Source organism: Vanellus vanellus, assembly GCF_965231255.1.
Source record: "Vanellus vanellus genome assembly, chromosome: 5".
In the NCBI taxonomy this organism is placed as follows: domain Eukaryota; kingdom Metazoa; phylum Chordata; class Aves; order Charadriiformes; family Charadriidae; genus Vanellus; species Vanellus vanellus.
In genome coordinates, this window is record NC_138910.1 from 71,702,243 (window position 1) to 71,716,640 (window position 14,398).

At 40.5% G+C, this 14,398-nt stretch overlaps 1 protein-coding gene across 5 annotated transcripts in view; it reads right to left on the reverse strand.

Moving 5' to 3' along the window:
- Nucleotides 1–1,806: 1,806 nt before the first annotated feature.
- Nucleotides 1,807–14,398, reverse strand: part of LOC309672246 (phosphatidylinositol 3-kinase regulatory subunit gamma) — a gene marked incomplete at both ends in the record, with an annotated part of 74,750 nt that continues 62,158 nt past the window's right edge. For 3 of the 5 annotated variants that reach the window (XM_082483701.1, XM_082483700.1, XM_082483702.1), the window contains 9 exons: nucleotides 1,807–2,008; nucleotides 3,433–3,603; nucleotides 4,355–4,429; nucleotides 5,275–5,451; nucleotides 6,628–6,770; nucleotides 7,553–7,678; nucleotides 8,463–8,643; nucleotides 10,102–10,200; nucleotides 12,566–12,677. In XM_082483701.1, coding sequence (XP_082339827.1) covers nucleotides 1,807–2,008; nucleotides 3,433–3,603; nucleotides 4,355–4,429; nucleotides 5,275–5,451; nucleotides 6,628–6,770; nucleotides 7,553–7,678; nucleotides 8,463–8,643; nucleotides 10,102–10,200; nucleotides 12,566–12,677 — 1,286 coding nt within the window. The remainder of the gene's footprint in view (nucleotides 2,009–3,432; nucleotides 3,604–4,354; nucleotides 4,430–5,274; nucleotides 5,452–6,627; nucleotides 6,771–7,552; nucleotides 7,679–8,462; nucleotides 8,644–10,101; nucleotides 10,201–12,565; nucleotides 12,678–14,398) is intronic. The other 2 variants (XM_082483704.1, XM_082483703.1) reach the window with 2 other exon arrangements.

Genomic DNA, 14,398 nt, shown 5'->3' on the forward strand with positions numbered 1-14,398 from the left:
TCCTGTAATGGCTGACAGCGCTCCAGCCTTGTCATTTCCCTGCTTGCAAATTCGTGACATTCAGCGAAATAATACTTCTAGTGTAAACATTAAACATCAACAAGCCTGGCACTACTGCCCAGGCATTATAGAAAAAAAACACCCTAACCCATTTGAACAGGAAATAAGCCCCAGGGTCAGAAACAGGTCTCGAGCCTTCTCAGACCTGCATGACTGTCTGCTTCCTGTCCTGCACAATGGGTGCATTGCAAGGGAACCGCTTCCAGTTACAGGAACAAAAGTAACTTTGAAGGTTGCACACTGAACAATTACTTTGCCAGTTATGCTTTGATGCCAAGTGGTTCAGTTTGCCAAATTCAGCTCTTTTTCATTTTAGAAGCTTAAGGAATGGAAATAAGCTGCTTTGTATACTTTCCAGGGAAGGGATTTATTGGATGATTGCTACACTTGACAAAGCCCAGGACTACCCACTCCAGTATTTGACAGCAGCCCTTGCCAAAGGATGGTACCAGACATCCCATAACTGAAGAGTACGGCTCTCTTCCCTTCCTGTGTTTTGCATCATGTCCAAAATAACTACAAGGGAATTTAGATCATACCAGTGTAAAATCTTGCTTGGCTGCAGCGGTGTGAGAGTTGGGAGCCTAGCTTGCAAAAAACAAATCAGAGGTCTATAATTAGCAGGCCCACTTCTATACAACAGGAAATTACTACACCTCATGGAAGAATTTGGTACAATAAGCCATCCAGAAGCATCCGATTGCACCTACCTCTTCTATACCAAAATCAAGCGTTACAAGAGTCTGTCACTGTTCAGCAAGAGAACTGCAACAGGTGAGTGCAAGCTTCAGTCTAGTTTACATCCTGAAGCACAGTATCATTAAAAACTGAAGCCAGAATTTGAGGCTGAGGAATGGGAGGAAGGGGGGTGAAGAAAGAGGAGAGCGAGCAATTACATCAGATCAGACAAATTTAGTGTTTTGAAGCCACGCACTGTTTAGCTTTTTCCTTTTATTTGTTTCAAGTTTTGGTGTAGAAAGTATGTGCGGATGCTAATGCAACCTTCCCCATAAGTGCTAGATCTAGCAACGAACAAAGTTTTGGTGTGTTCAATTTGGTTATAAATGTTTTCTTTAAGTGAAGACCTGTAGTGCCATTGAAACCAAAACTTTGTTACTGTTGGCAAAAAAGTAAAGCAACTTTTCTTTACAAGCATTTTTCCATTTAAATAAAAACCTGAAGCTTTCCCATAATTCCTTTGGTCTTCTCTCACCAAATTCCATGCTACCTCAAGACAAGCCCTCTTTTGGAAGTTCGGCTGAATCGTAGTGAAGCTGCTAAAATTAACAGAGAAGAATTGCTGTGGTAGAGTTTCCCCCCTAGTTTCTTGGGAGTTTAAGACTGAAAGACATTACTGATGCCTCAGACAGAGGCTTCAAATTGTCTCTACGAGAACAAGAGAAAACAAAATCCGATTAGAAGTTCCACTGAAGGTGCCTGGCAAAAAATTATCTCCACAAAATGATGTTTTGCTTCCAGTATTTTTGTATGCGTTGTGTTGAGTTTATTCCCCTCATAAGGAAACAAAAGTATCAGTGTAAAAGCACAGCTGAGCTTTTAAGGTAGCACCAGGACACCTACACCCAAGTTGTCGTCTTGTTGCTGCTAGGCCTCTTTTTGATTCACATTCACAGAATCACTTCTTGTGCAAAACAAGCAGTCTAAGGAGAAAGAATGCCCTCCGAGTTCTAATAAAAATTGTAGAAAAGAATCCAAGATAGCCAACACTTTCCTCCTCCCCAAAATTTATCTGCAGAGAGAGGGCGGCATCTGTGCGTAGACAGGATAGGCAAGCCTGACATTTAGGGAATCGTTGTGTTGGACAAGGGATGTCTGCTGGTAATGAAGAACCAAATCCTTAAGTGTGCTGTACAGGTTATATGGTTCTGCAAACCCGTAACCTCTTGGAGTGCTGTAGATCACACAGTGTTTCACTTCTCCATCAGCTCTGCAATGAAAGAAACCAGGAGAGTTTAGCATCAAAGGACAAACCCAAAGTGACAGTCTATTAACAATTAACTAATGCAGCGACCCTGCCAGTCACTAAATTACATAATGGAGGACCCAGCAGATGCAAGTTGAGGAGATTAATACAGTCTGTGAAGAAACAGTGCTTCAGGGCATGTGATTAAACACTCTTGCATAATAATCCACATAAGAGGCCTCTTCTGTCCCAGCAGTACAATTCCCTACTGCATTGTTCTCCAAATGTCTCTTGGAAAAAAATGTCGAGAGCTTAACCAAGAAGACAAGCACCTGAAGTCAGCTATGACTTTGTGTTCAACTTATCTGGAAACCTTTCCATCAAGCAAAGAAGCCAAAACCTAGAAATTCTTAGGACCTACAGAGTATTTGATAAAATGCAGCACTAACCTCCAGTGTGCATTTTTTAATGTTAGGCATGGCATGGGTTCAAATTGATTCATTACCTGAAGTCATAGTGACTGAGTCCCTAACTTGGCAAAGCAGTTACTGCAACACAGTATTTCCAAAGCTGCTAGAAAAATTTATCTGCCAGAAAGATCAAGTATTATGTAATCCCTATTACAATCCAAGTCACATGCAGAAACAGGTTACGTTATGCCATCCCTTTGCTATCTTGTACTATGATACCAACCAAGCAAAGTATCTGATGAACCCATCACTTCCGTGACTGTGACAAACAGTATCTTGAATATAGCAGATACTACAATCTTCCGTTACCTTGAGGTGATATAACTTCACATATTAATTTCTCGGATTTGCTTTCAGAAGCAATTAACTTCATGTGAAATAAATCAGTGAAAGCCACTTTGCTCTCCAGAACAGGCTCAAAGGGTTTTTAGATAATGGAATCAAAGTATTTCTGACCTCCATTACACCAGCATAAAATGAAGTGAAACACAAGAAATCAATGCAGGGCTGTGTGAACGTCATAAAAACTACCGCTCACAAATAATGTCTCCTCTGAAGCATTGCTATTATCTTAAACATACAAGAGAAAGCATCTAGAGTTGGCCATGTCTGAAAATGAGAACGAAAGATGTTACAGCTTTCCAGACCTGTTTTTCTTCTTCCAATGTGTTCCTTGTCAGGGAAGAATATGGGAAAATTTGGCCTTGATTTACTTAGGACTGTAGACCTTCAAGTTGGGATACTTCAGAATTTTGTACTAGCTGCTGTGGTGACTGAAGAGACCACCAGGACTGCAGTTATTGCACATTCAAACCACATTTTTGCAACAAAGCTTTTACCATGTTAGTCTTCCTGCAAACATGCAACATATTCCAACGGGTAGGCCTAGGCTAGACCTGGCTTTTGTTCTCCAAACTAAAGAGCTGTGGTAGAGATTTATGAATTGAGTAGTTAGAACAAAAAGGAAAATACACTTACACCACAGAACAAGCATAACATCCTTTCTTGCTACTCTCTCGAATTAAAAATGCTCCATCAGGTTTCCCACAGAGCAAGTCTTCTGCTTGGATACGGTTGAGATCCCCAACAAACCAAGTTTTCTCATCATGATGTGGCAGGTTTTCATCTTCTTCATTCACAAAGTATGTGCTGAGAGAGAAGATAAATTTAGCTTAACCAGTCTGTGGTCAGTAAAGGAGTTAATAAGCAAAGTGATTTATTTTTGCAGAAATCATTCAAAGAAATACCAGAACACACTCGATTTCGGAGGTCAGGCTCCCAATGGACAGATACTAAAGGTTTCAACTTAGAACTTAACTGTTCCAACTTTATTTAATCCTAAATGCTTCAGCAGAGTTGTTGCCTCACATAGCATACAGTTCCCATAGAGATTTTCTCCCTTTTTCTGCAGTCATAGAATCATAGAATAATTCCATTTGGAAAAAACCTTTAAGGCCATCCAGTCCAACTGTTAACCCAGCACTGCCAAGTCCACCACTAAACCATGTCCACAAGTGCCACACCTACATGTCTTTTAAATACCTGCAAGGATGGTGACTCAACCACTACCCTGGACAGTCTGTTCCAAGGCTTGATAACCCTTTTGGTGAAGACTTTTTTCCTAATATCCAATCTAAACCTCCCCTGGCGTAACTTGAGGCCATTTCCTCTTGTCCTATCACTTGTTACTTGGGAGAAGAGACCAAGACCCACCTCACTACAACATCCTTTTGGGTAGTAGTAGAGACCAATAAGGTCTCTCTTGAGCCTCCTTTTCTCCAGGCTGAACAACCCCAGTCCTTTACTGAGAAACTCATGTTTTGTATTAGCAAACCCCACAAGAGAAAACACTTATTAATGGAACACTTCTTAGTAAAATCACATGTATGACAACACTTACTCATCAATATTTTCGTTTTTGATCCCCAGCCAGTCATTTATTCGCTTCTGTCTCACCCCTTTATGATTGAGCCATCTGCCAGAAGAAGAGTGCATTAACACATTACTTCAGAGTACATGTACAGGTTTTCCTACTGAGCAGGATGAAGTTCAGACACAAGGTCCCACAAAGAAACAGTCTGCAGCTTAGTTTGCTCTCCAGTAGCAAAAACCACAGGTTCCATAAGAGCGCTTCCTTGCATCATCTTCTGAGATGCTGCCTTTACTGGGCAACAGCAAAGAGAAGCCACGAAGCAATGTCTTAAATGGAAAAAGAAGAGGGTAGCTGAGGAAGAGGTACTGCCCCTGCACAATGCAGGCCAGAAAGGAAGCTGAATACAAATTATGACAGCTGCCTTTGTCCATTGGGAAAACAAAACGGGTACTGCCACTGGCTTCTTCTAACCTCCTAACATCACCTTCTGAGACAGTGTGTTTCCCTGTCTTCTGCCAGAATCCTAGTGCACCCAGTCCAGCACAAGGACATTAGAAGTTGGGTTACAGGGGTGTCAGCGAAATCAAGGGTAGGTATGAGCAACATCTGCTGCACCCAGCACAGAAAGTACTAACCTCTGTTGTATCAGCAGGCACAGATTTTGTTTAGAACTCATTTATCTTGAATGTTTTATTTACAGGAGTTGCAGAATGTGCACCTAGTTGTTGTGGCAGGCTCTTTTAAGTCTGACAACAGCATAATAAAGGAATGAAGTCATGAAGAGGCCAACCAATTACTCAGACATTCCATGTCAGAATGTAGTATCCTTAGTGCTCACAAAACTTTGGTTATGAAAAGAAAATTAAATTACCATTATCCTGATAGAAACAGTCATTAATCAGGTTCATCACAGACACTACACTGAGGTACAGGTCAGGCTTACTTACACAAGATACTGATCTCTGATTTTGCGGAGTTGAATTAGGTCAGGCTTGATACTATTCATTTTCTTATCAGTCTCCCTGTTGTCCAGAGCTTGTTTCTTCAAATCCTGTTCCAGGCGCATTTTACTATCATGGATCTCACCCAGGCGTGATTTTAGTTTTTCATAGTTCATCATTATCCTGCAAACAAGTGCAATATTTGAGAGATGAGGTCAAACCAGTCTAGAAGGACTGAACCTTACCAATAGCACTTTTATATAAGAGCATCACAAGAACTGTGAACATTGATACTGTAACGGCAGCTCCTCCCTTTGACTGCCTCATCTTAACATGAAAATTACTGTAAGAGTGCCAGAGAAAGGACCTCTTGCCAGAAGACGTACCACCCTTTTGCATAGTTTGAACCTTCAGTTTACCTTAATATATTTCCTTCTGGCAGAGACACAGGGACAGATTATCTCTAGGAGGGTAAGCTAGAACAGATTCCTCCTTCACTGCCAGATTCACTTTTTGGTATATCAATTATGCAATCCCATCATAAGTACCAGTACTAGCAAGATTTCAAATGCAGACTTCAATTACTGATCAAGATCCACCAAGAAGCAACACTGCTAGTCTCTTCATTCAAGATTAGTTTGCAGGTTTGGTACAATTCAGAAAAATAACATATTTCCCTAGCTAATTGATCTTTAGTCAAAAAGAAGCACTACAATCGCAGAGTAAGATTGTTATGGGTAACTGTTTTCAGTCTAAAAATCTCCTGGAGGTTACTCTACCATGATTCATAAAGCACTGGGTCAAGTCAGGCGTTACACTTGATGTTTCCTCAAAGGCCCAGACACAGGTCTTTCTGCTAGTATCTTCACAGAAGGGCAATTTCAAATGAGGCCCTTGCTGAATTTCTGTTAGATGACGACTATCCACCACCAAGTAGTGGCAACTAAATACTCATCTTCTTTGAAAGCGACCAAAACTGACTATTGGACTATGAGATTTACCAGATCTATGCCCATTTTGCAGTTTACAAGTAAAGGTTTTTCCCAAATTATATTCTGAGCAAATCCAAATAGAAGTGGGATAATAAAATGCAGCTATTATTTCCTGATCCTCATCAGAGTGTCTTGATTTACTGAAGAGAGAGAATAATCCAGAGATCTCCCACCTCTTCTGTCTACAATGAAATTCCCTGACAGAAGAGGGCTTTACTGAAAGTTCAGACACCTTGAGGGAAGGTGTCAGAGTAATTACTGAGTTTACAATGTGTTTTATATAATGCAATATTACATAAAAAAAATTCACAGGAGTGTTAATGAGGACACTAGCTCTTACTTGTAAGCAAACAACTTCAGAGCCTACCGTTCAATTTCTTTGTCATTCCCCTCCCTGCGAAATCGCTCAATGTATTCTTTGCTGTATCGCTCTTGCGAGTGGCACTGTTCCTCAAATATCTTAATAGTTTCATTAAATGCTTCAATTGCGGTCCTCTTCATCTGAATTTCCTATGTGAGGAAAGAGTCCTTCATCATTTGTTCATGATACAGATGACAATGCAAGACTCAATTATGTTCCCTAAATTGACTGAGAAGATGAACCTCCCCCCGTCCCCCCGTCCCCCCCCCAAGACAAAATATGATTAAATCAGTTTTAAATTTAGTCAAGCATCTGAGTAGAGTCAGGGAAGACTTACTCCCTGTAAGTCTACCCTCCTCCCCCACATGATGCTCTCTATTAGGCTGTAAACCCCTCAAATATTTTAGTCATATTTTCCATCTTCATTTGCAGGAAGACTGCCAGTAAGCCTTCTCCCTATGTACGAACTATCTTATTTTACAAGAAGCAGCCCAAATACTGTATTCACACTTCCTTAATGCATAATATCTGGTATCCGATTTGCACACAACTTCATAAAAAACCTGGACAAACCCCTCTACTATTCTCACTGCAGGATACAGCAGCTGGAAATACTCAGCAGCCAAGAAAGAAGTCTGCAGTGCAAAGCTTGTAGGTGATTGCATTCTCCACCACTCTACTTTATACTAGGAAGCTCAGCTCCTCTTTCCTCCTCGCAACACACTGTATCTCTAAGACTATCAACAACATGTAATATTCACCGTTTGCATCAACTTTGAAACCACCTTGCTCTAGTCCACAATTTACTAAGCTTTTTCCTTGTATTTTCTGGCCTTGGATTGCCTTTATTAGCTGTAACAGGTTAAAATATCTTTTTTCCCTTTTTAAACAACAAGAAACAGACTCTACAGATAGCTAAAGTGGAACCAACCTGTGATGTTCTGGTATATTCTTCATACAACTTGTCGTACTCTTTACTCTTTTCCTGATACTGAGCATGGTATTCTTGAAGCTTTTTACCTACAGCATCTATATTATCTTCTTTCACCAACTGATCCTGTACATACAAAAAGCTATTAAGTCTTCAAGCAAAGCAGGTTTTCCTTAAGAGTATTCATTCATCCACTTATGCACATTTGCACTTTACAGCTATTAGCATCATTTTTATAATCAGGTTTCTACAGAACACAAGCACTGTACCCAAATCCCCCTTCCTCCATGCAACAAGTTCCACAGCTTACAGACAGTAGGAACCGGAACTATGGGACACCAAGGACTCTGACAAAATACTAAGTTTCCAAAAACACACTACAGCTTAGATCTAGGATTGTTATTGCCTGTTGGAGAAAGGAGGAAGTGAATCGCTTGGAATCTGAAGTTGAAGATCAGAGTATTTTTTTTCCAAAAAGCTCTGCAGTTCTTTTTCCTTAACGCAAGACAACGTCTCTGGCTACTGAATAAAACTTTAAAAAACTATTCTTGAAAAATTTAGCTTGCTACACAAAGAGCAAGCAGCTGCATGGCTTATATGTGCTTCAAGGGCAACACTGTCTAGAACAGACAACACTGTCTAGAACTGCTGCATGTCAGGGTTTCCCATCTCTATTGGACTGCTCAGATGGAGACGGGAAACTTGACAAAATGAAGAAACTTAAATGGCTAGACAATTTGGAAGACCCATTATTATGAGCAAAGTGAGGTCGAGTGTGAAAACTCACCTCTTTTTTTTTTCCAGTTTAAAATAAAAACAGACTTCACAAAGAGAAAACAAAATCATATACACATTTGCAATTTTTTTCTTGTCTGCACCAATAGCTATTGGGGTCCAATAAAGATCTTACCTGCTGGTATCGGGACACTGGATACATCAACTTCACATCAAGCTTCGGGTTATACTGAGCAAGAGATTCATTGCGGTAGTGGTTAATCAGTTCCACAACTGAATTAAACGTCAATGGATCAGAAAAGCCATATTTTCCATCCCGATGATAGATCTTTATCAGCTTATTATTGCCACCCTTCCTGTAAAGCAGAACAGTCATTTAGAAGTTTTACTGTGAACCTTCTATCCCTCTTCAACACAAAGGCTGCTAATAGAGACACCAGTGAAATTCCTGGGCAAGTGGCTTTGACACTGTACACCTTCATAGTGATTCTTTACATACTAGCAGATATTGGTAGTTTAAGAGTCAACACACTCGGAATTATCAGCAGTTATTATTTGAATAGGAGCAAAGCCCAAAGTAAATCTCTTCCTATGTGTTCATTCTGAAGCCAGCTTATGGTATTTAAGACCTAGCTTTGCCAGAAGTTTTGCAAAGGAAAAGGAGGATGTTGAGGGCTGAATAAGGGAGCCATATGAAAACCCAAACCCACAATTTCCTGCAATTTGGGGTCATTAATAGTATACAAGTGAGTATACATTTATACAGTGATTAACAAGTCTTTTGATTTATGGATGCTAGTACAGGATACATGAACCCAAACAAAATCCTTTGAGGATTACAAGATGGTTGTAAGTTTAGGACTTTACATTAACCAGATTTATACATTCTAGCAGTTTCCACATATAGTGCTTATTGCTTCCTTTTTTTTCCACCGACTGTTTAGACAATATCCTGTCCTTCCTGCACTCTCAGTTTTGGTTCCGAGGGACATCTGTTTTCAGCAAAATAACCAAATTATGCTAAACCTTAATGCACAAGCTGTGAACCTCAAGGCAGAAGTCAAAGCAGAATTTAAGCAACACCCTTCGGGTCAAACCTGCCATTAAGACAACGGAATTTCATGGCAAGATCAAACATCTACCCTGTCATAGAAACTCCCAAAGGTGTGCTACACAGGCAGTGGCTTATGCACCTCGTCTGTTTGCCTCTAACAACCAATCTCGGGAGCCTGGCAAAAGCAAGCGGCTGGACAGGCTGGGCAAGGCACCAGCAGCTAGTCACATGAAGTCTGCTGCCTAACTGCAATAGTCAGGGCTGGGGCAGCTCTGGGAAGTCTGCCACTTGCAGACAATTTTAATGAAGAAAGGACATGGCTCCTATTCAATATTTCCTAAACTTTAGATCAGAAAGCCTGAGATACTCTTTTTGCAAAGACACTGTGTTCAGTTTTCCAGAGCTGCACGCTGACGAGATATTCAACACACTCCCATTAATCAAAGCCCTAGTTTATAAATACCTTTTACCTTAGCAGTTCTGAAACTATGAAGCACTACTGAGCGGCTCTCCTCCCTGAGTCCCACCTAATCTACACAGAGATCCTTAGAGCAGTGTTTAGTGAGGGACAGGATTCAATGCACAGAACAGAACCAACTATCAGACCTGGCTATTCATTTGCTCATTCTGCGATCCACAGTACCTTTGGGAACATCTCTCAACTTGAGCCATGTCAGCATTACACAGCCACTGCTGTCACTGGTATAGCAACTAGATACTCAGGGTTTTACTATGTGGACTACAACTGCTCAACGCTTACCGTAATGTCAGAGTGTAGTCTCCCTGCATCTTGGTTGATGCATCGCGCACCAGGAACGTTCCATCTGGCATGTCTCGTAATTTGTCATTAACTTCTTCCCTGGAGAATGAAAAGGAAGGCAAAATTAGAAGCATTAAGGACATGATCATCTTTACCACAGGTATCAATATTGCAGCCAGTAACACCAGCATGCATAAGGAGTTCAATCTTCAAAATATAAGGCAAACTTCTTTCACACTCAGGCTGTCTAGTATTTTAGGCCATCTAAAGCAAGTCTGAACTTGTGTAGTTATATTAAAAAATAGCAGCTGCAGTCAACTGCCACAGGAAGAATTCTCTGTTTAAGCAACAGTAGTGGCTGTGTCTCAGAGTTCACAACCTTTCCCTGTAATCTGCTCAGGTTTTAAAGTCCACACAGGAAACAGGTGCCCTTTGAGAAGCCCGTCCTGACCTCTTAAGAAAGGGTCTCTAGCACCATAGCTCAAAGGTGTCTAGAGTTTAGCACAGTTTTAGTCTCAAGAGACTCATTATTGGCTTAACTCTGATCTTATTTACAGCCGTTTTAAACCACTACAACCTTGCTAGCCTCAGTGCAACTTTTCCGTATTTACAACTGAAGCAAAAGGATACTCAGTCCACAGCTTTAAACTAAATCAAGAAATCTTTTAGTGAAAGTGAGTACCTGTAAACATTAAGAAAATTATTTCAGCTGAAGAGTTAAGGGTCTTGCCAGGTTTTACTGTTTCACCCAGATTACATATCTCACTTTATAACAATTCCCTCACAGGTTCTTAGAAGCACTAAGCCCTTTTTAATACAATCATTTGGAAACTAAAGTTTATCAGGTAGCCTCAACATTATCTAAGCGAGGTAGGAAGCCTACTTGAATCTTACAAAGAAAAGTCAACAGCAGCTTTTTTGTTCAAATACTAAGGAACAAAAGTATTCTTACAAAATAGCCTAAGTTTTGATTTAGCTGCTTGAAAACCACTCTGTTAGTAAAACTGACTCCTATTATGTATCACGTGCATATCCACTTACTCCTCTCAGAACATTTTACAGATTGGATCCAGTTAACTCCAATGGCCTTCTCCTCTTTGAATGGATACATAGGGTCTAAGGGTGTGGGCTTATGCCTGTAAATTGCACCCTAGAGCTCGTGACAAAATTTTCAGCCCAAGTTCTTGACCAAAGAACATGGCTCCTGCCCTGACAGCCCAGTGCAGTCCATACCTGCTGGCTGTCAAATTACAGTCATAAACAATTCCATCTTTACATGTGCACGTATCACATTTTAACCTAATAAAGCCACTCCAATATAATTTGTACTGCATTAGCTTCTGCTATCATGTGCACTGCTAATTGAGGAACAAATCCACAGTCAATAAACTGATACCAGTATTGAGCAGTTTTAAACAAACCCTGCCTCATGGGTTTTGTGATCAGGTTTTGCCACTCTGCTTCAGTTTAGAATTAACAGAAAAATATCACTGCCAAGGCCCTTCAAAAGCAAGATCTATGCGGGTTTGCTTTATAAAGATAAGAGTGGTACAATAAAGATATGAAAACTTTATTTCCCTTCTCAGAACATCAATGAACTACTGTGGCAAACACACTCTTCTTGCTCTATCTGAAAAAGTGTTTCAAAGTTTTATGTGCACAAGTTTGAGCAATTCCTGATCACACTCCTGGCATGCTCATGTTTCCCCTTAGAGTTCCAAATTCTAGACTCTTCAGAACTGCCTTAAGAGGCAAAGAGATGACTGGACACTTCAGTTCTTTTATGCAATTAAGTATACAAACACTGGCACTTCATTTTCTGAACCTAACCCAGGCCATCTATTTTCTCAAGCGCATTAGAAAAGGGTTTCCTTAAGAGGTAAAACTTAATTTATTTGGTACGTGTCTGTATCATCTGCTCAGTATAGCTGGTGATGGTTAGCATATCTAAGAGCTATTTTTGTACCATCATGCAATAGAAATTAATACAGATGAAATTTTAACCAAATGTTAAAGAAACCAAAAATAAGAATGCAACTCCTTTTATTCTGAACAAGGCTCCTACTGAAAGTTTGCTGAACTGCATGCATCCCAGCATTGTAGCTTACAAAACACTATTAGCTAGCATATTCAGAAATACTTTTCTTTTGAACAAAATAATTTTCTCCTTTTATTTAAAGACTTTGCGTATCTAGAGAAATTTAGAAACCCAAAATACTTGGCACCAAGACTGGCAATATCTGTACCAGAACAGTAACAGCTTAAACACAGGTCCTGAATCCAGCCAAATATTTTAATTTAGGGGCTTTGCCAAGTACAGTCCTGAAGCGTTTCCCTCCTGTACAATGCTGCCCAAAACAGGCAAAAGAAAATTCTTTTTCTCTTAAATTTTAACAGGCTTATTCTATTTTTAATAACATATATTAATATAACTTCATTGATATATTTTAGTAATATTGCTTACCTTGAGATGTCCCCCCAGTACCACTCTGCTTCCTGCAGAGAGAAACTGGAATTGTCCTTTATTCCATTCGTATTGACTGGAGTCATTGGTTTGGGGGGCTTTGGAGGAAGAGCTGAAAACAAAGAACACATAAAGAAAGGTAAATAGAGGGGCATAATCACTAAACTGTTAATGAAATATGACAGTGAGAAAGCAAGAGAAAGTGTGCATCTTGAACTTGGATTTCAAGCTCTTTCAAGATAAATGGAATTTGTAACTTTTAAAGAATGTTACGTCAACAGCTGCACTGTGATCCCAGATTTCCTAGTACTCAAACCAAACACGTGCTTGAGGGAGGGGAAAGGGAAGGAGGATGAGGAAACAAGAGTTTTGTTAAAAGGAAGACTGGCTGAGGCATGACTACAAGGGCAATCACTGCCTAAACCTCCAAACAAGTTACAAAGGTGTATTGTGTTTGAAAGCCACAGCCTGAAGAGCACTGTGCACCGCTATGGAAACACCCCAGTTGCTCAGGAGACACCAGTCCTTACGCCAACCCTTAAGAGCAAACGGGTGGACTCTTCCTCAGAGGGAAGAATGCTGCTAGTGAGAGAAGCGGTGACTGGGCAGTGGTATAACCATAATAGACACAAGGTTCATGTTTCATACTAATTTGTCATTTAGGCTCCCGTTAGAAACAAAAGCTATGACTCTCTGAATACTACAGGACACGAGGTGATAAAGGAAAGCAAAAGGGGACATTAGGTCATTGTTAGAGTGCCTGCACCACATTACATAGCTGAAGCGTTCACCACAGGAAAGGAGATGCTACGAATCCCTGAATAACAATCAGAACTGCACATCTGTAGGCCTAGTGCATACCTGCCCAGAATTCCCCCAGTCTGAATTCAAGGCAAACAGGCTTTTACTTCTGTTCTTAAAATAAGTTACACAATATAAGGGCATACAATGCACTGAAGCTCTTTCTATTTGGTCAGTTTTTGCTCAAACTACTTTATCATGGCCTTGAATGTAAGCCTTACATCAGGAGCAATTCAGTAGCCACAGGCATGCTTATGTATTGGTAGAGACTTGTCTGTCAGCAGAGCTGCATTACACCATTTTCTTTGAGAAAGATGTCTTGAGTGCTCTCCCCTGCTTTGCAGAGGCTGAACGCTTCATCAAGAACACTACCACCGAAACCGAGCATTTTTCAGGCATTTCGTGAGACAGAGTGTTTTACAGGGGCAGGTAACATTTGAATTCAGCGTAAGAAAGCAGCTACATACATTGATTTGCTACTAGAACATTTTTAAGTCAGAGCCGGAACATCTGTGCTCCCAGCCCTATGCCCTAGCCATCAGATTACACAAGCATCAGCGAGCAGACCTGACACACACTGACAACAGCCATCTTTCAGACGCGCACAATCCCAGTGCACAAGTAGAAATACAAATAAAGGGAGCAGAAAGAAGATTTTGATCTCTAGCTCCAGTGTGGAATGGCTTAACAGAGAGGTGTGCTACTTGGCACCATCCAGCTGCTCACCTCCGAGCCACACCTCCCACATTAAAGAAGAGAAAACAGTGTTCCAACTGCAGTTCCAAATACCATTTCATGTTGAATATGCAACACAGTAACTTTACTGTTCTCAGACAAACCAGTAGAATCTTTAATCCAGCCAATCTAAACTAAATCTGAACCTTGACCCAGACGTTTGCACCCTGGGGTTGCTGACCAAACACCTGATTCAGATAGCAGCATTCATTCAGCAGGACTGAGCATTATACCATAGCATACAGGTTCTTTTTATGGGGTGAGCTAGGAACTTTCAGGTGTGCACATATCTATTGA